The following is a 20,717-nucleotide window of genomic DNA, read 5'->3' as shown; positions in this document are numbered from 1 at the left end:
AAATTGGCGAGTTTCACAAACACTCACGCCACTACGACCAGTTCTTCGAAAGCTGTCCGAAATCTCAGCCTCCGCCGAACAAAGTGCACCAAGCAACACTTCGCCTTCAACCAGCACATCGCTAACCTGACGACTGTTCTATGCAAGTGTTGGTGGTGGTTCGCAATAGACAGGTAACACTGGTGGAGGAGCAGCTTACGGCAGCGGCGTAGAGCCATCACCTGAATACACGAATGGCTATATTGCTCTCACTACTGTATGCAGGCGTGGACAATTGTATATAGTCTCTCTCTTAGAACAAAGCATTATTCTTAACAGTTCCTGATAGAAACGGTGTAACGTTATTGCAGTCCAGCCCTTATGGTCTTGGGACTATTGTGACGTTATCAATTGGGCATGCTTTGCAGCATCGGCTTTAAATGCACCCATGGGTTGATAAACTACTGTTTGAAGCGGTTGGTAAACCTAATGAAGCAGTAATTGCGTCGGTGTTGACTGCTGGTGCTGATGCAAGGCGAGGAAAGAGGATGTGTTCTCTATCATGTTACCTGGCCGGCCAGGGCCACCAACTCTTACCGATACTGAAGTAGTGCTTGCAATCTTTGGACACGACACTCCTTCTTGCCTTTGAAATATAAAGCAGAAGCACATGCAAGTGCTTTGGAATGATTAGCTAAGCAAAAGCGCTTCCTCAACTCCTCAAGTAGAAGTGACAATCAGGAAGCTTGTAAAGGGCACGAAATAAACTGATTACATTCATCAATTCCGGATATAGTATTGAAGTGTGCCAGTCTTATTATTATGATGTCTTGGAGCCCGGAGATGATGGGGAATTAGTGCGCCACAATATGTAACTCAGCTGTATCTCCCAAGGACCCCTAACGCTTGTGGGTTCCGGTGACATGATAGCTGACCAACCATTACTCAATATTAGCCAAGCGATTGGTTTGAACCACTGCAAATGCTCTAACGTGACTTAGGAGATGGCCCGGGGATCCCATATTGCAGAACTAACCATACCCATGGAGAGGCTAGCAAGAAGCCTATTCATTAAGCAAATAGACTTGCAATGGAGTTTTTGCATTATCCGATAGATTAAAATTGAAGTTTTGGAATTGAGTTCTTCAGATTCTCTCTATTTTGCAAATCAAGTGGATTTGGGAGCTGAGGAATATTGCGCGTTTGGGAGACATTATAATTGTTAAGAGGCCACGCTCAACCAGCAGATAACAATAAATAGGCTGATATCCCCTTCTAGCAAGTAAATTCCTTTTAGACAAGGGCCAATTTCATGATGTGAGAGAAAGCACCGGCATGCATGCGGAGGAACATGACAAAGACTAGCTCAGTTTCCACAATGCAAGCCTATTTCCACAATTACTCCCGCCATACATACTTTGCCAGATACATTTAGAACCAAATGCTAACTATCTTTGTTATTAGAATATTCTCAAGAAATTCCGGCTGCGGATCAAGAAGGTACACAACTATATGCTGAAGTTTGGGGTAAGTGGGCATTTGATGTGATAGGTATCTATTGTAGATAGAAAAGAAGCCCAAACTCCAAAGGTCAAGATGATGCCTAAAAACAACTCAATTCGAAACAAAGGGAGATAAATGATCGAACTGGGATGCTGGTTACAAAATCCAAGTGTTCTGGTGCTCGAGTCGCTTCGTGAGTAGGTATTGCAGACAGAAGGAGGGCTCGGTTGAGCACTTAACAGTAGCCGAAATAGTTCATGACAGACAGCTAACGACAGCGCCTGGGTGAACGGTAAGGGAGAGACAAAAGTATAAGCCGACATAATTGGTTTGCACGGCTCAGCGGTTGATGTGACGTCCAACATCTAATGATGAAGCAACAGCGCGGTACGTCATTGGCTAGGAAGGTCTGCATGATGGCCCTCAAGGGCAAACTCCAAGCAGCCGTGAGGGGGTCGACTATGACCCTTATTGTGTCGAAGTCTGTGTTTTTTTATCAATGTGCAGGTCGGGCTCGAAGGCTATTCTGCCCACCAAAGCATAACAATGAGTAAACTTCAAGAGCTTCTAGAGAAAGGTTCCTTATGATGTTGCAGAGACGAATATGCCGTGGCAATTCGGACGGTGGCTGAAGTCACTTGAAACCCCTTGGACTGAAGCGATAGTACAACCAAAGGAGGGTGAACTTGCCGCCCGCCAATATCGTTTGCCTCAGTGCTATTTCAGTCACAGCAAGGTAGCTCTTGAAGGCGCCAACGCTATTAAAACGCTCCAGTATGAGATGCAGTGTTTCCCGATTGACTTATATCCTCCCGATAACATAGCACAGGAAAGGACATCTTTTCAATCTGCGCCCATGAAAAGTGATAAGGCCATGGATAGGACACGAAGGAATATTATGTGTAAGTTTCAGGATATGGGCAGATTCTATGAAGACAAGGTGATTCGGAGGAGAGGGGGAGCCAATATGTAATTGAGAGCCCAGGTGTTTCCGCTCCGCCTACCACATATCGCGTCATTCAGTCGCGTTAATCAAAACCATTACACCATACGCTAGTCACAGGGCTTCGACATCTTGGACACGATCCAACGTGCAGTTACGCCATTGACTGACGGCTGATAGTCCTTCGCAAGTAGCGTAAGTGGGCTTTACCACGAATACATAGCTGTGAACATAAACCCCAAATACCCAATTCCATCACCAGTACCTAGTCTCAAGCATGAGCTTCCTTCTTACGCAAGGTTCCAATTCCTCTCTACAACATATTGCACTTTCTCATCCCAAGTCTGTAGACGCAAAGTCCCCCTCCCCCGCTGATCCCCATCATCTGCTCATTCTCAGCCTTGATCTTAGCTTCCATCCAGTCAATGGCACCGATCAACATTCCCTTTCATCTCATTGGCAATATGTCCTGCATTTCGTTACCCTGTTGCTCTTGCTGATCAAAGATAGCGTGGTCGATTCTGTTTCAAAGGGTAGTACGATCAGAATGCTTGTGCTTTCCTTCAATTATATTCTGGCCTTTTTGCCTGCAACATTATAATCCCTGTCTTGCAGATCATGGAGTACTGATATGCTGCATGCTATAGCCTATATCATGTAAGACCATTGGTTCCTTACTGCCCACGTCAAAGCGGTGACGTGGAGCGTCTTCTATCTATGTTTAGAAGGTCCCCCCAAACCGGATTCCGCAGCATCTTTCCTACCTTTCCTGTCTTGACTATGGATCTGCGGAACCATCTGGAAAAACATGATATCTGCCGGACGCGAACGAGCAGTCGATCGGGCAGATGTACGCGATGGCGGTCTCGGCCCCGATAGTAGATCACGCCATCATGACAAGAAGAGCGACGGGAACATGATAGTGTGCGAGCCTGTGTATGTGTACATAAACGTGGAGGTGATGATGAACGGGATCTCGACGGTGTACAAGGACACGCCGAGGTAGATCAATATGTACTCGGGCAAGAGTATGGAACCGGTGTGACACCCGAAAGTACACATGGCAAGGTGTGCGGAGGCCTATACACGACACGTGCCCCTGTGCTTGTACACGAATGCATCCACGAACGAGGCTGTGAATTGCAGCTTGTCGAGAGACTTCTCGAGGAGCCTGTGCCCGCCTACGGAGTAGATCGAAGTGCCAATACACGTGGCCAGGCATCTTCGAGGACAATACCTTGATCTCGCTCGGGGACATGACTGGGAATAGCGAGACGTGCGAGATCGAGAACAGGAGGCCGAAGTGGTACCACGATTGGTGCATGGGCCAGTATTACACTGCCCAGTCAAAAGCAGCCGGGAGGGTGAGCATGCTCACGGCGGGTGTCACGAAATACCTGTTGACTAACCCTCGTTCATGTCTTTGGTTAGTTCCGCAAAATGAACCGTGTTACAGCAAGAGTTCTCCGTTGATTACAAGTCACATTTCAAATTGACATATATTCTGTTACATAACCCAGGCTACCCCTATTAATTCAATCCTTCTGACGTTTTCCCCCCACTATCACTCTCTTAGTTTTGAACAGTCTGGATCCGATATCTAAAACCACCATAACCTAAGCACTCCTCTACGCTTAAACAGAAACGAACTACCCAAGCCGTCACGATGCGTCAGTGCTAGTGAATACCTCTAGGAAAGGAGTACCACTAATCCGATAGCTTTTCAGATCCTGATGTCAAGTCCTTCCCATATCTCATACTCTCCATCGGAGGTACACTCTGGGAGCACAAAGTAACACCTCTACACACTGCATTGGAAATTATGCTGAGCATCAAGTTCGTCAATTATCTCTCTGGGTTAGCTTAGAAGTGCCAACAGGCAATCGAGGACAAGATCCGGCAGAAAATCAGCGACGCTATTCAAAAGATGCACCCGAAGCTCAACGACAGCATTGAGAAGATAGTCCCCCTAGAAGCTTTGTGATGCTATTGAGAGGCTTTGTTAGAAATATGAGGGGCCTAGGCTAAACACCTCCTCCGACGAGAGCAACTAGATGGCGAGAAATGATGATTGTCCTGCTACGAAAACCCGTCCGAGATCGACAGGCGGCGATCACGCTCTACTAGTTACGCAGGTACGATACAAGTACACGACCATGTATAAGCTCATTAGCAAGTGCATAAACATCTACCTGATCTATAGGGGAATTACAAGCGACCTCTTGGCGTCGGACTCGTCCGCATTGGTGCACGCATTCAGATCGAGATCAGCGACCTGATCAAGGTAAGGTACATAAGACCGTTAAGGGATATGCCTAAGTCCTAGGGCTGGTGCGTGAAGATGGAGGCGGAGGGGCGCAGGATCGTGCTTGTTGGCTCGGGCGTAAATAGGCATGCAGAGGATCCTCGACCCAGCCGGGTACGACTACTCGAATAACGAGCCGATCTGGCTCTTGCTAATGGTCGTGTATGTGCCAGTTCAGTATCTTGTAAGACAGGTTGATTAGAGAGAGTGCCACAAGCTGACCGGGTTGTGAGACGGGATCCCGTCGAGGGAGGCGCGGGGGTTAAAGCACCCCAAGGGGTCCGAATTTATGCGCGCACCAGAGTCGTATCCCAACGGATACTGCGCCACCGACGGCATCATCAACTGGAAGATGCAAGTAGACCGTCTCGATGCTATGCATGGACAAAAGTCAGCACGCTCGACACGTACGACACAACGGCTAGACGACGACCATGACCGAAAACGTCGATACGACCGTTGCCATAAAGGGATGCAGACCCAAGCACATGTGCATATCTGAGAATACTATCCAGCAGTCGATCATGAACTGCCTCGACGTATCAAGCTCGGCCTGGCTTATCCATACGGTCAGGATTAAGCATAAACCTAGGCTCAGAGCGAGGTACATGAACCCTATGAGAGATTTCGGCGACTTTGCCTACTGGATCGATGATAATAAGGCATTTGGGGTGAAGAATCTAATCGTGGGCGTGGATGTGAAGAGGTGGCTAGATAAGATCAGAAAGCTGTAGGATGACTCGCGAAAGAGGGGGTAACCTGATCACAGACGCGCACGTACATAACAACCTCCACCCGACCTCGGAGTGGACTGACGAGAACCTGCACAGAACGGTGATCTCGATGGGTATGCGAGGTTCGTTCGTGCCCCTGCTTCGACGCTCCGCATGACTTCTGGGTCTTAGTACTCCCACGGAGTCGGGCCTAGTAACACGAACGACGTCAGGCTGATGTTCCGGTCCGAGGTTTATACCACGCGCGAGCTACTCCGGCAACCTGAGTGAGCACACTCGCAGGGACATGAACCAGTTCATGGTCGAGACCGAGTCGCTGCGGGGTATGTTATACATGAACGAGTACATGTCGATGATTGGGTACGACCCGGTTACTCACAAGTCGAGGTGCGTGGGTGGGGATCCCGAGTGGTTCGAGAGAAGACAGGCACTCACCAACAAGGATGTAGTCGGACCCCGAACAGAATCACCATCATAATAACCACCGCGCACACAAAGGCGATTATAATCCCGCTTCCGGACGAGTTGAAGTAGGCGATCACGACATACGCCTCGGAAACGGGCAGCCAGCTGTTCATGCACCACAAGACTAACGCAAACACAGTCATAAACATATGCACGCGGGCATGGTCGTAATGAGCGACATATCGAGGTGGAATGTGGTGGGTTTGCACCTGGGTAAGACGGCAACTCATGTACATGAACTTAGGGACGGGCGAGAGTAGACACTCGTGGACGACGTCGGAATGACCCCCAGCGAGGAGATCGGATACATCGACGCCAACGACTGCGTGGTTTTGCACAAGAGGGCCAACGTGACCGAGAGGATGATCCCGGTGGGGTACACCCCCAGGTACGTGTCGTCCGACTCGTGGGTATTCGACATTTTGTTCGTGTAGACGCCACGTGGATCGACTAGAACATGCCAATTTCCATCCTCCTCACGGCCCTCAGAAACGGAATCATCTCATCGTCCGTGACCATCTTCACCAGCTCGATCAGAGACGGGTACAAAAACTCGATCTCCTTGATGGACGCATTGCCGTACACGGCTCACGCGGTAGATTTGCGTCCGTAATACCCGGCTGCATCTTGAACCTCGTGGACGGGTCGCTCGAAGCCATATTCTGCCTCGAGCTCGACCCCATGTACGACCCCGAGTACACTCACGTGTTCCCCATCTCGTTGTAGTCATGGTCCAATTCTGGATCTAGTCGAACCTCCTGGACCCGCCGTGCGACGAGAAGAAGTATCTATTCGTGTGGATTATTGCGTCTGACGACCGCTGCCTCAATTACCGCTCGGTCTCGAGGGGTTATGCAACACCCAACACCTTTGTGCACGTGTGGTCGATCATGGACAGGATCAGAATGTCGCTTGAGAGGACGGACTTATCGCGAGGACGGACTTGTTGTGTGCTGTGGGGTCTAGAAACTGCTCGGATTACATTGATAACAATAAGATCATGAGAAGAACCTCTGACACTATCGATTACAATAACACACCTGTGATCTTCTACAACCTTAAGCCTTGGGGGCACGGGGACATCAAGCAGATAGGCGCGTAGTCGGACTCCAACGGGAACTTCAGGGATATGAACCGGAACAACATCATGCTCGCAGCGCACAAAGGAGGATGTCGCCATCATATCAGGATATTAAGCATGATATTTATGAGGTCGAATGTGTTTAAGAAGATGTTAGGACTTGCGCGTTTAGAGATAAAGATAGTCCCAGACCACGTGTTATAAGATGCAACCAATCTAGCCGTGATTACAACCCCGCTCGTGAACCACTGTGTAGCGTGGAGCGTAGATATCAATACACGCGAGACCAGAGACCCGTACCAGGACTGGTTTACAAAGAACCGGTTAGTCCTGGCGTCCGACGTAAACATGATCAACGGCACGGACCCGACGCTGATCATGAATAAAAACAAAAACCTAGACTACATCACGCAGATAATGTAATCGTGGTCACAGCCTAGGCAACAAATATCAGATAAAGTAGGACACGCAACCAACATATAAACTAGAATATTTACATAAACGACTACCTTAACAAGATCTACACCAATAGTAACGGCACGAACAAGATATCTGACACAAATGAGGTCAATCACAGCTCTTAGGCAGAGCGTCGCCATGCAGGGCTCAAACATCGGCTCAACCGCGAACGAACCTGAACCTGCGTGGACGGGGGCAGACCTCAACCAGATCATAATAATACTACGCCATCTCGTTCTAATACAAGGCTACAATGCAGGACAGAAGGGTGCTCGCTAGCAGGAACAAGCGCCAGTTCAGCATCAAGCTCCACAACGTGTTCCACATCAAGAGGGTATCATACCGCAGCCTGCCGTAGATACCCTCGACCGGATTCAAGATCACTGAGGACATGTTCAACCAAGCCGAGAACTTAGGCGCGCCCACCATTGTATCTTCGGTCTTCGGCTACACCGCCAGCGCATTGCATCCCTTCGCGATCATGGCCCCCAGCACGAAATCGAACCCGAACGCGAGCACGACCCAGGAGTTCCTCTAGTTCGCGGCCACAACCCCGGTGTCGCAGACGATCGAGCGTGAGTACAAAGACTGATGGTGCTGGTGATGAGATGGAGCACATGGCTGTGACAAAACCTTTGCCAAGAGCACCTCCGACTGCCTGACTACCACGAGATACACGAGCATGAAGTTAGGGATCAAGAAGATCAACGTCCCGCCACCGACGAGGATCGCCAACCACGATGTTGATAATAGCTAACTGCCGAAGTTACCCGACATGAGATGTGCACTGATCTTGCCATCAGAACATCGCTGTGTTACTGACAGTAGGTATATAGTTAACAACGACGAGGTCGTTTAATTTTCGCTGATGGCAATCTACACACTTAACATTAACTTATGCAATTTCATAAACAGTTTCGCCTTACTTTTGACTTTTATGGACCGGACAACATCGATTCCGCTCCTCTGTTGGCCTGACTACCGTAGTAACCCTTCTCCTAATATTAAGAATCTTGTGATACGTTTTCTTCATCCTACTGCATAAACCATCAATCCGATCAATGAAGATGTCCCTAGGCGGTTCAGTCGACTCTTTGATACATGGCATCGTCGTCCTTGACACTTGGCTTTTGGTAAGAAAGACCGAAATGAAACTTTGGCCGACCTCCGGTGCGACCATCAGCACCACCTTCCCTTGCCACAGAGGCTTGCAGGCTATGATGTTGTCGAAGAATCCTCTGAGGTAAAGGGGTCTCGCGACCTGCTGGGTCAGGAATCGGGGCGTGAGGGTCTCCAAACTTACGGCCCTGCTGGGATGGGAACCCTATTGCTGCAAAAGGATGCATTCTTCCCGAAGAACTGGAGGCTGCAAGATCAGCCACGGGCTGTGACTGAGGGATCTTGAATGGGATTGGGGCAATGGGTGTGGGAGGTTGGGGGCCAGCACCATATGTACGGCTGGAAGGAGTTCCAAATGTACGATGGTGCGATGTTGGGGCTCTGGGAATACTCTTAGGGGAGATGTTCATTTTCGTCATCATCTCCTGGACAGCCTCCTCGCCTGTCACCCACTAGTTAACCAACTCTGTTGCACTTGTAGGTATTGGCGAGGAAGAGAACGGGGTCCCGAAGTTATAGGTACGGGGTGTCATGGGTGTAGAGGGCAGCGCTACAACAGTGGCGATGCTGCTGGGACGGGCATCGACAATAGGGCAAGGCCAGGCATTCACAGAGACAGATTGATATGCCCATAAGACGCGGCGACTCTGGTACCGAGCTGCGCCCCGCTGTTGGCCATGATAACCATTCCTCGCCTGCTGTCGATGATTCTCTATCCAGCGTTTCGCGTCGTGTTCCGACTTCAAATGGTTTTGAACAACGTTTATATCCCAGTAGTAGTACACTTAGCCTCCAGCGCCACCGCAAACAAAAACGCCCCATTTCTTAAGTTCATTGAGAATTGACTGCGCCTTTTCGGCATACTTGGCTGTTCCCCGTTGGCACTCACCAGCAAGGTTTTCCCAGAGCGCCAACTTACTTCGAAGAACCGATCCAAAACGCCAATCGTAATCAAAGTTTAGACCGCTGATCGTCTAGAGATGTTTGCAAAGCGCCTTGTCGTCTTTAATCTTGATATTGGGTGTGATTTTGAGATCACACAGGTTTATAATAAGACTTGCTTGTAGATCAGGGCAGAGTTTAAGTCGCCATTCTTGACGGCGGCGGGAATAGGTCCCAGTAATCTTCGACCTTGTGGCCTGCAATGGACTAGAGGCCATTAGTCACGGGGATGGAGCGGTGTGTAGGACCTCACATATTTGCTATTCGCTGAGCAAAGTTCGCACATAATGACGATGAGTGGGTTGAAGTATCCGATGCTGTTACAGGAGTTTCGAAGATCAAAATGATAGCAGTAGCATATGTAAGAATGAATAAATAAAAGATGATTTAACGCTGGAAGTCGCAAAGTCTAGACACCAAAAGCTTCAATCACGTGTATGAACACTGCAGCTACCCGGCAAGAGGGGTCGATCGTCCCCTTGCTGTGTGCACGGTACCAACGCGCCAGGCATGGGCACAGCGGTAGAGTCACTGCATGCGTTAGGCCCACATAAGGACATCTCTGCAGGCAGTCCAGGGGGGACTCTCACATCATGAGATTCCACCTTAGTGTTAACCTGCTGAGGCTGTACATTATTACGACTTCTCAAAGACGAACCCTCACTCAGAGGTATCTTCTCATAGAAGGATAACAGCAGTGGCGGTATCTCACCAAGAGACATCTCACGAAGAGTCATTCTCACAAAGAGATATCTCACGAAGAGTCATTATGGCATCTCACGAAGAGATATCTCATAAATAGTCATTCCCACGAGGGGCATCTCACGAAGAGAATCTTACGAGGAGTGTCTCACGAAGAGTCAAATCCGATAAATAGTTGAAGAAGAATGAGCAAAGGAAGGGAAAGCATACCGCATTTATAGACTGAGAACTGATTATGTGCCTACCGATGATGGTTGATGGTGCTGAGCGGCTGAGAAGCTTGAGAGTGCATAGGTTACCGGCGATGCAAAGGTTAGTGAGTGTATTGATAAGTAATACCTAGCAATGATGCGTCAACATCATTGAGTCCAACCGCGGCAAGTGGCATTCTGGGAACTAAACAACTATAATTCTTATGCTTATTGCCTCACCTGCTGATCGCGTGCCTAACTTTGGTGCTTGTACCTGCGGCGCTCCGCAAATGGATAGACAAACCTTCTCTTAGCGTGCAAGAGAATCTGATATATCATGTACATGGGTCGAGCGGAGCTTCAGACTGGATTCCTCCTGCAGGAGATGGCTATTAGGACTGATGTTAAGCTCGTTATGGCAACCTATATTGTGGCACGGGACACTTTGATGAATTTTGAACTTGCAAGATTGATATGATTAGTCAAGTGGAAGTCGATTTCTGTTGAGGTTGCACCTTATTACAGTTAAAAACGCAGTGCACAATTCCATACAGTAGAATCCATTGAAGTGTTGATACCTATTACTGGCTTGACGGTTTGCCCTTGCGGCTAGCCTCAGTAAGTGCCGCCCTCGCTTTTATTTGTGCATTAATCTGATAGATCTCCGTCTCCCACAAGTGAAACGCCTCTCTAGCTTCGCGATATTGCTGGCTCGCAAATTCAAGATGTTTTTGATCAGCCATAATTTCATTAACTATCTTTACTTCAGACTGGCTCAATTCAGTATTGTCTTGGCGGATGGGCAGTGGTGAAGCGTCTGCCGGAGCGCCGATTGCTACAAGTTGCTATCAGTCAGTTACTTAAGAGAGGGAGGGAGTCAGGGGCTAACGTACAGCTAAGGTAGTCTCGTAGCTCTGTGAGTAAATGTGGAGTTTGGATCGCACATTGATTCAGCATCATCTGCCGAGTATCGGGGTCTGTTAGTAGTTTACCAGCGATGCTGTCGTGCTTGCGCTGCACGAGTTGAGGGTCTTTGAGCCAGTTGTGAAGCTCATCTGTCGGAACCTCGCTAAGATCGGAAGGTCGACAACGCGGAGGTTTGAAGTTCGACACGAAGGCACCTGACGCGGCCGAGGTGACGTTAGACCGCGGAAGTTGATCATAGCGGTTGGGCTGAGGTTGAAATTGGGGTTGGGGTTGGTAAGTCCGATACGGACTGGGCTGCTTCTGCTGCTGCTGCTGCTGGCTCATCTTGCTTGATGTGATGAATATTGAAGAATAGTTGAGTTTGATGGATGCAAGATGGAAGATGAACGAGACATTTAGAGGATACACGTATTGAATGATTGACTGAGCCGTGACGAATGGTAAAGGTGGTGTGGAGACTGTTGAGTTACACAAGCTACCTGTAATAGCGTATCATTTACAACCTCACGATGAATTCGATGCCAGAACCCGGGTATGATGCATTACGTCGATTGCTATTGCAGACCGCCCTTTTGAGGGTGTCGCTCCGGTCAGTTGGTAAGTCAGAGAGATTACTCTTCTCCCAGCAGCTTCATCCTCTCCGGCTGTACTGTAATTCACTTCGATGAGACTCATCACCTTCATTTACTATCCCTCCCATTGCCTCTGACAAACCCAAACCTCACAATGTCGCGAACGCCCCGAACGCCACGAGATTATGATTCAGTGAGCATTCAGAAGCCGTATTCCACAGTCAGACCTATTGCTGACCCACTTCCAGCATTTCAGAGGCTATAAGATCGAGCGCGTGTCTCAAAGCTCCAAACGAGTCGACTGGGAAACCTCTGATCTGAAGATCTTCTACTGCCATATGGCTCGCTATCAGATAACCTCAAGGGAAGACCTCCAGCGCGGCTTCGACGAGCTGACCCGCAATCTCGGGATCATGGACAGATCGGAATCCTACAAGAAGGCGGTGATGGATAAAGCACTGAGTTCTATGCACTACCATGTGACGAAGAAGTTCCGCGAGCCGAGAACTCAGGTTCTCGTCCCCACTACCGAGCTTGATCCTGCTGGCGATTATGTTTGGAAGTGGCCGAGATACTCTCTGCAGTGGTTGAGGGACGATTGGGGGGGAGATCTGTATCTTGTTCTTAATGAGGAGGATTGCAACGTTTTGAGATCTGATCTGCCGGGATAGGGGGCTGTGACGCCTGAGCTAGAGCCCGATCGCGTCCAGAATAGGTATCGGAGACCTCAGGCGACTAGGGCGTGCATGTCGGGTGCATTGGGCCATGTTACAGCATCTACATCTCGGCGTTCAACAAGTTCACGGTCCTGCAATACATCGTCTCAATCGTCTCAATCATCCAAGTCCCCTCGTATTTACTCGACCCCACCATCATCCCGTTCGGACACAACCTTCAATCCACACTTTCCAGCGCCGTCATCATATACTTCAAGCCTCATGATCGACGATGATGATGAGGTATATTTTCGGATAGTTCAGATCAAACCATCAGGCCGCCACCCCGTTCAACACAGGGGGGACCGTCATACATTAGAACAGATTCCTGGTCTTCACGTACTTCTGGCAAGACAGAAGTGGATAGTCGGTTAGATAGAACCGACATAAGGATAGGGTATATTCTCAACATACTCAAACTCATGGTCCCGTGGAAGAAGGATATTGATGCATAGCGAGCTCAGGAAAACATCACCAAGATCAACAACCTCAGTCCTCCCGCTGAAGATCCCGGGTCAGATAGGCCTCCATTTCCTAACCCGCCGTCAACTCTGCCATCATACAAGAACCTCCCGACAGCCTTTACTCACGAACCTAATATCCCATACTTTCCTCATATGCCTGCTCATATCGCCCAATATAACCCTTACCAAGGGCGTCATCCCCATAGTGTATTAACCCCAACATCACCAACTACATACTGCATACTGCATACCGCAAGGCGAGCAGTAAACTGAGTCGCAGCGTCTCGTGGCGCTGGCAATGCTGTACACGACGGTCCAGGTGCAGCATGAGGTGCAGGCCAGTATTGCGGGGATAGCGGGAGATGTGAATGAGCAGTATAGACATGAGTGCGGTGCTAGAGTTGCAGGGGCCAAGAGACAGCAGGCTGCTGAGCAGGCGCTCCAGGCAGTGCTTGTGGAGAGGGATAATGGGCAAGAAAGTATTCATGTTCCGGCTACGTTGCAGAGCTTAATTAGGGGTGCGGGATATGACAGTCATCGCATCTAGAATCTAAGGCTCTTTAAAACATCTCTTGTACGCCCCTCTACCGTGCGTGGCATATCATTTGATTCAAATTAATTAATTGTACAATGCATATTATGAGGAATTCGGCGCAAGGATCGTGCTTCAATTCAATTTATTCCTCAAACATCCAACGGTTGGTTGGTTGGTTGATTCGTGGTTGAGAACAAAGAAAAGTATCCGACCATAACAGCTTCTTCCTTTCAACCTCTTCTCCCTCGATACCTGTGAGAATATTACCCATTGATTCTATCGTCAAGTCACAGTCTGCATCACGATGCTTCCACCACGCAATCTCCAATCACACACTTTCCCTGCAACACCAACTGCACCCCGTCATCCGCCATCGCAGCCATCACGATCCTCATCAGACCTATCTCGACCAGATCATCATGACAATGGAGAATTTACTCTGGTTCGTCTTCGGCTCCATCCACATCCTCAACTGGCCCAGCATCAACAAAGCGCGAGCGTCGGTCTTTGTCTACACAATGAATATTGGGCATCTCAAGGCTTGCGCGATGAAACATTTCATTTTCATCGTATTGATCATGTCTCACATCATGGACGACCTCCATTCACGCCAGCGACGCCGCCAACTGCACCCAACTATGTTGTTGAGTGTAGTGACATTAACCTGTGGGTTTCGGATGATGAGGGCGAGGATGAGGATCATGCTCCCGTACCTCCATCCCCCCGAACCAGTTCTATTATCGCGCCGTCCTGCGATTTGTGATAATTGTTTTATTCAATTTATACTATACGGCCTTGCCGTCTATACCATTATCGTTACTTTGTTCCTGGATTTTCAGCCACTCCTATATCGCCCGCCTCTTCCAGAAACCGCCACCGTGCAACCACCATTCATGCGCAGTGTTCTCCCTGTTATCGAACATTATCAACACATTTGTCTGCAGTACGCCAGTCTGCCACGACAGTACATCATCAGGGAAACGATATCCTTTAAAGTTTTAGATCGTCACAGGATAACTTGGTGTGACGCTTGCCGTGCAATGGTTAACATCGGGGAGTTCTGGGATGAACAGAATGGCCTGACACAGGAGCCCTGGGAGTACGCGCGGCATCGGTACAAACATGGGCGGAGACACAAGGATTCCCCGGTTCCAGATGATGCCATTGACATATTTCAACTGTGTCACGGGGCTGAGGATCGTGTTGGCGATGTTGCCAGCTCATACCAAGATCTGGTATCTGTGATCGCCTATCAACCCCCCAGAGATGCACAGAGGGTCTTTCTCGGTCTAGCCCATGACGTTGGATATCCATATCGTCGCGACTCATCGCCACCTTGCAATTCAACACGAGCACACAACGGGACAATGAAAAACTGCCAACCTCTTCCAGTTATGTGGCTGGATGAATTCAAAAGAAGTATTGAACACGATGGTCTCAACGTGTGGGCGAAGAAACCCCTCTATCGTATTGCGCAGCTCGCAGAGTTGTTGAAGTTGGCCTCTGACGATTTATCATTTATCGTTAAGATGGCCGAGACTCATGTTCCTCCGACCCCAAAATGGTCTTGGCTTAAGCTCGGCCAAGATCGTCCATCCAACCTGCATGCGACTACTATCGAGCCGATCAGAAAGATGCAGGAGAACATGACCCAGATAGCCTCGAGCGTCGAGCTACTTCATAATCTCCAAACAGCAATCCTTAGCCAAGAAGGCGAAATGCTGTCCTGGCTGACTTCACTCCTCGCCCATGCCCCCGACCTCGAATCTTGGTATGACATGTCTGGAGGCTCATCTGCCGGAACTGCGAACCCCTGGGAGGTTTGGCGACCAAAAGACGAACTCAAGACGTATGGACAGTGGTGTGTATACCCGGGGTGTCCCAAGGCCCGACAGGGTGGAGATAACGTCCTTGTGACGCTACATCTTCCTAGTGCGGAGGTTGCGTTCACGATCATGTTTGAGTCTCTGGAGCTTATGGATGGGCTCGCCAAGGATATGAAGCAGTATATGGACCTTTGGAGGGCTGAGAGGTTGAGGAAGCCAGTGTGAATATCTAGGTTTGAATTAGTATTGGAGTCCAGTAATGTATTATCTTCCGTACTTTAGTTATGCTAATTGTTCAATTAATGGAAACTACTTCATTCCATGACATCGTCTTGCGGATTGCTAGTCAGAAGATACTATCTCATATGTTTAGAGATTTGCAAAACAATGATGAAAGATAGACAAGAAAGGGCAGTGCACGAGTAAAAGTATCAATCTGGATATTTCCGGGCATATCTAGGAGCTTTTTGAGGCATAGTTGAAAGCTTACGGCTAATGATGCTGTAGCTAATCGCTACAGGCCTGACTTCCGATGGTATGGGCCTACTTGAGGCTTGGTATGAATTTGAGTCGCGGGTTGGTCGAAGTGAACTGGCAAGGAGACCGGAACTTGGGCATAGTCCTCCAGGGCAGTGTTAAAGTGTGCTTATTGCTAGCTAGCTTTATGATAGTCATGACGGCATTTTCCACAACTTATATCTTCAGTTACTAAACCGAGCAACGCAGGTAGTTCCGCTCTACGGCAAGAACAGTCCATCTTTGTGTGTAACAAGCCAACCCAATCCATTCACACTACAGCGCAATTTCATCCTTCTCAGCGCCTATGTATACTCTGACTGCGTTTCTTTTCCTTTTCTCCGTCACTCTCCTTCTTACCACGCCTCTCACGCTTAGAAAAGTTCTTCTCCAACTCTTCCAATTCGCAATTCGCGTTCTTCATCCTGGTACCGTATCGATCTTGATCGGCTCTTCCTTTCCTCCTTGTCTCGTCGTTGGCGTGATCCGCGAGGGCGAGACTTCCGTTGCTCTTCATCGCTAGAGCTTGATTCTGGCGATGGTTCATGGCGCGATTTCTCCCGTCTGTGACGGCTCTTGGACTTGGATCGCGACTTCGCCTTTGACTTTGAGTTTGGCGGTCTGATTTCCTCGAATTCAGAGTCACAGTCACCTTTCTTGCGTTCTTATAGACTATCTCGCTTCTCCAGAATCCCCGTACCTTGGGGTCCCGAGTTAAGAGAGTTCACAATCTCCTGTGTTGCAGTGCTTGGGATTATTATATGGGGGTTTGCACGACGGTGCTCGATGTACCACTGCACTAGTGGAAGGTGTTGAGACTCCTGGCCATGTGTAGATGTAGACAAGGGTGATGTGAAGTCTTGGGGGTTGATATGATGGCGTTGCCGCAGCTGAAAGGATGGAGGGTCCGTATGGTGTGCTGTTGGAATAGATCGCTGGGGCATCTCCACCCAATATGGAGCCGCCTCTTGGTTTTTCGGTGCAGGAGGGAGCCTCGACCCTCGAGGCACGACACGTGAGTCTGTCTGGGGCGAAAATACGATAGATCCCTGGCGAGCTGGGGGGTTTGTCTGGCTTATCTCAAGGCTTGCTTGATTCCAGGATGTTGCGGGCATAGCAGAAGCCGCTCGGGATGACTGATGGTCCTGTGTTTTGGTATCTTTGTCCATCCTGTCTGTGAGCGATCCGCTCTGGGCCATCAAGTTTGGAGGGTGCTGCTGATCATTCAGCGTTCTCCATGTTGCCTTGGCTAAATAGGTCTCGTTCAACGGGATATGTGTAGTAGCATGGCGTAGCTGATATTCAAAGACAGCACTTGCATTATCATGTGGCTCAAGACCGTGGGCTAAAGGTGCGGTCTGATGATATTCTGAGCCTAGGACTGGATGATCAGTGGCCTTATCCAGCTCCTGTAGACCTTGAAGCTCTGGCTCATCACCCGGCTGAATCCACTCTTCGGTTAGGGTTCTCGACCGTAAAGGTTTGGGCGCGACAATGTTGACGGCGTTGGCCGTCTCTTGACGTCTCTGGATGATGGGATTGTCAGGAAACGCCCCCGACATCCCATCAGAAGACGCTGCAGCTTGCCCGGTGTCAGACGTGCGTGTCTTTGGGGGTGTCACGGGGTTTTTGCTTGAGCTAGCGGCTGTCTGTTGGGCATATCGAGGTACCCCAACTGAACGTGGACTTGTGAAAAGATTTTCCGGATCAAATGTCTCCGCCGGCGAAGCCTCCTGGTTATCTAATTCCTGTATACGCTTTCTCCAGTGACTTCGAGTAGTTGACAAAGACACAGGATTCGTAACCCATTTCTTGTCATATTCCCTCTCATTATCATCCGCACCTGACTCAGGGCAGTACTTTTTGATCCAAGCAGCATCTGTCTTGTCAAAACCATAAGAATTAGCCGGGTTGCGATGGGCCCGTATAAAACGACCGAACTCGCGGCCCCGGCAAATAAAGTCTACTTTGCGGGGCTTAGATTTCTTATCTGTCATTTTTGTGGCTTCTATGACTTCATTGTTGATCAAGCGAGTGTACGAAGCTTGGAGGGACTTTGTAATGGTAGGCAGTTTCGTAGGTGAGGGGAGGAATGGGAAGTCGACAGGCATGCAGAGTAAGTGACGGTGATGGAGAGATGAAGTTAGGGAAGGCCAGAGGATTTAAGATATACATAGCAGTAGGCGGTGCCAGATGTTTAGAAACTTGACTTTATTTCGCAATAAAGCAAGTTACCACGCCTATTCACTGAACTAACGGAAGAGGCAAGGAGAACAAGTGTTTGACTCCAGGCAAGCCACATGAGTCACACGGTGTTGCCAAGGAACCTAACACACTTATCCCTGCAGGCACTTGCAGAACAAAGAAATTACATCAAAGCCGAACACGAAAGAATAGCACTAGAGATGGGGACCTGTTTGTACAGTTGCGAGATGTAAGGAGGTGGATGTTTAGACAAAGACTTGGTGATAGAACAGATGGGATTCAAAATTAAAGGGAGCCTAAAACTCAAACATATCTGTTCATTGGCATTATGAAACCTCGTAGTCTATCTAAACAAAACCTCATTTGCACAGCATGATCAAAGCATCCAATCTCGCCTGTCTAACTCCCTCCTCAGACTTCCAAAAATCTGTGCGCCGTCCTAACAAAGCCGGAACAAAATAGTGATCATAGTGAGCCCGAACCTCATCATCACTCAGAAGGGCCGCAACGTAGATAAGAGTATAAATCCAACCCCGCTCAGCGTCCCCGGCGTCCCCGGCGTCAAACTTGATCGGATTCTCTCACATCCATTCAAGTTTTTGTCCTGCCTCTTTCGCAAATGCATCGGCGATTGTTCGATGGACAGCTTGGTAAAGAGGCTGGTCCGGAAATGCCGACAGCTTGGCCGGTCGGAACGGCCTGCTGTGTGCATCCAGTTTAGGACTGCGTGTAATGGTTCCTGTCCGTTGTGAGGGTTCAGCGCTTGCCATCCATCATTGTAGCTTAACCCCAAACAAGCCATCGCCACTGCAAACTATATCCGCTCTTTAATGGCTCTATATTAGCCTATTTACGCATATAATGTTTACACTTTAGATGTTCGCGAATGTTGTCGCGGTCCCGCACTCTCGAGCAACACAACTATTCCTCAATCGCGCACTTGACTGGCGGTACGACTACGACTTTTACCAACCTTGACAATCTCCATCTGTCTTCTGACTGACGAGCAAGTTTTATCCATATTCCGCTGCTGTCCTCCTCTCTCCAAAGCCTACCAGTATATAATCCCGACCAACGGCTGCTCCTCCACCTGCACCACCTTCAATTGCTCGACCGATGGTCCTCACACATTCGCTGTGATGACATAGAAGCGGAATGCTCTAAGTTTTGAATCCCAATCTGGCACAGACGAGGCATGCATTCTGGGTTGGGAGTAGGCCTCGAGACTACCTGATCAGCCTAGGCCTGCTATCTCTAATGGCCCGAGGTACAGAGCAGAAGCTGCCGGGACAATTAATCGGAGGTAAGCAATTTCAATGAGGGTGCTGGAGGAAATACTGAGGAATATGTTCACGGTTTAAGCGTGCCTCGCATGGTCAAAGTAATTAACATCAACGCCGCCGGGGTAGACTCCAAGTTCCCGCCCAACCATCACATGGCAGCCATTGCGTCGGGCTACAGTAACAACAGCCCGCTCACGTTCCACACCACCGCCACGGTCGAGGTCATATACCACTTGAGGGACAGCGCCTCCCGGAAGCATGAAGAAGCGGATGGAGCCCACCATAAAGTTATATACCACGGCGGGACTGAATAATATGATAGTCGGGACAGAATCTCCGGGGATGACGAGAAGTGCACCTCTGGCTAGAGGATGCCAATGCGTCGCAGAGGGCGTTCTTAGACCCTTACTACATTCCGCACTTCAATGCAAATGGAAGGATCAGGTCATCGCCGTGAGGATCCCAGTTGGGATCTGCACTGAGAAGACGATGGAGATCACCCACGAGATCTTGTCGACTATCACGAGGGTCGCCATGCTGCCAATGGAGCGAAGGTGCATAGGCTATATAATGACTATTGACAAGAGAAATGCGAACAAGATCGTGTTATGGGCCAGGATCTCAGTCAATATCATGCCGACCCAGAGTTCTTCGGAAGGAAAGTCATCATCATCTCGGTTGTTATGAGGGTCGTGGTCAAGCTGGCCAAGGCATGATGAAGCAGACCCTGTTGATATACCCTATGGTCCGTGAGTCAAAGATATCCATGAACGAGTACTCCAAGTGCATCACGATTACTCAGACCGCTGCGATCATGTCGAACACCGCCGGGGCCCCCGTTCACTGTTCCAGGGAGGAACATGGCCTCAGGCTTCATCACATGCAGCAGAACATCGAGACCCGTACATCGTAAGCAACGAATTTGCGGAGTTTAGCTTCATCGACTACTCCCTCCCCAAGCCCAGCAGAATGGTCTCGCCGTGGGACATGCTTCTAAAGGAAGAGTGGTGAAGGTCTTTTGTCCCTGGTCTGGTGCTTGAGACGTGCGGGCTTGGCTTGCTGAACGTGCAAATCGATGTCTGCAAGACCTCTCTCAAGGTAGGGGACAAGTTGCTAACTGGTACAGGCTCCAGTTCACTGTGGTGTGCCTCTTACCGTCCCCCAAGGTCCCTGAGCTCGATAACTATCACCAGCAACAGGGTCAAGCCGAACATCATAGTATCCGACCACAAAGAACTTCAACCGCGTGA

The 20,717-nt window shown here is 49.2% G+C and overlaps 8 protein-coding genes across 8 annotated transcripts; 5 read left to right on the top strand and 3 right to left on the bottom strand.

Annotated features, from left to right (window-relative positions):
* Positions 1-5,164: 5,164 nt before the first annotated feature.
* Positions 5,165-5,635, top strand: FVEG_14069 (hypothetical protein; the record flags this gene model as incomplete). Its single annotated transcript, XM_018903405.1, has 2 exons — positions 5,165-5,416; positions 5,561-5,635. 2 exons carry the CDS (start codon positions 5,165-5,167, stop codon positions 5,633-5,635), a joined length of 327 nt encoding a protein of 108 aa, XP_018762156.1.
* Positions 5,636-6,210: 575 nt separating this feature from the next.
* Positions 6,211-6,655, top strand: FVEG_17718 (hypothetical protein; the record flags this gene model as incomplete). Its single annotated transcript, XM_018906948.1, has 2 exons — positions 6,211-6,317; positions 6,364-6,655. The coding sequence occupies 2 exons, from the start codon at positions 6,211-6,213 to the stop codon at positions 6,653-6,655; spliced, it is 399 nt and encodes a 132-aa protein (XP_018762155.1).
* A 1,896-nt stretch (positions 6,656-8,551) lies between these two features.
* Positions 8,552-8,998, bottom strand: FVEG_14068 (hypothetical protein; the record flags this gene model as incomplete). The annotated part of the gene is made up of 1 exon (XM_018903404.1): positions 8,552-8,998. The coding sequence occupies one exon, from the start codon at positions 8,996-8,998 to the stop codon at positions 8,552-8,554; it is 447 nt and encodes a 148-aa protein (XP_018762154.1).
* Positions 8,999-11,004: 2,006 nt separating this feature from the next.
* FVEG_17717 (hypothetical protein) lies at positions 11,005-11,674 on the bottom strand (the record flags this gene model as incomplete). The annotated part of the gene is made up of 2 exons (XM_018906947.1): positions 11,005-11,258; positions 11,317-11,674. The coding sequence occupies 2 exons, from the start codon at positions 11,672-11,674 to the stop codon at positions 11,005-11,007; spliced, it is 612 nt and encodes a 203-aa protein (XP_018762153.1).
* A 402-nt stretch (positions 11,675-12,076) lies between these two features.
* On the top strand, positions 12,077-12,593 carry FVEG_14067 (hypothetical protein; the record flags this gene model as incomplete). The annotated part of the gene is made up of 2 exons (XM_018903403.1): positions 12,077-12,115; positions 12,171-12,593. The coding sequence occupies 2 exons, from the start codon at positions 12,077-12,079 to the stop codon at positions 12,591-12,593; spliced, it is 462 nt and encodes a 153-aa protein (XP_018762152.1).
* Positions 12,594-13,941: 1,348 nt separating this feature from the next.
* Positions 13,942-15,688, top strand: FVEG_14066 (hypothetical protein; the record flags this gene model as incomplete). The annotated part of the gene is made up of 2 exons (XM_018903402.1): positions 13,942-14,346; positions 14,477-15,688. The coding sequence occupies 2 exons, from the start codon at positions 13,942-13,944 to the stop codon at positions 15,686-15,688; spliced, it is 1,617 nt and encodes a 538-aa protein (XP_018762151.1).
* A 589-nt stretch (positions 15,689-16,277) lies between these two features.
* FVEG_14065 (hypothetical protein) lies at positions 16,278-18,090 on the bottom strand (the record flags this gene model as incomplete). Its single annotated transcript, XM_018903401.1, has 2 exons — positions 16,278-16,600; positions 16,680-18,090. 2 exons carry the CDS (start codon positions 18,088-18,090, stop codon positions 16,278-16,280), a joined length of 1,734 nt encoding a protein of 577 aa, XP_018762150.1.
* Positions 18,091-20,233: 2,143 nt separating this feature from the next.
* FVEG_17716 (hypothetical protein) lies at positions 20,234-20,717 on the top strand (the record flags this gene model as incomplete). Its single annotated transcript, XM_018906946.1, has 2 exons — positions 20,234-20,376; positions 20,594-20,717. 2 exons carry the CDS (start codon positions 20,234-20,236, stop codon positions 20,715-20,717), a joined length of 267 nt encoding a protein of 88 aa, XP_018762149.1.

This window comes from Fusarium verticillioides, assembly GCF_000149555.1.
Source record: "Fusarium verticillioides 7600 chromosome Unknown supercont3.28, whole genome shotgun sequence".
Classification (NCBI taxonomy): domain Eukaryota; kingdom Fungi; phylum Ascomycota; class Sordariomycetes; order Hypocreales; family Nectriaceae; genus Fusarium; species Fusarium verticillioides.
The sequence above is the reverse complement of the archived record's forward strand: the minus strand, read 5'-3'. Positions and strand labels throughout refer to the sequence as shown.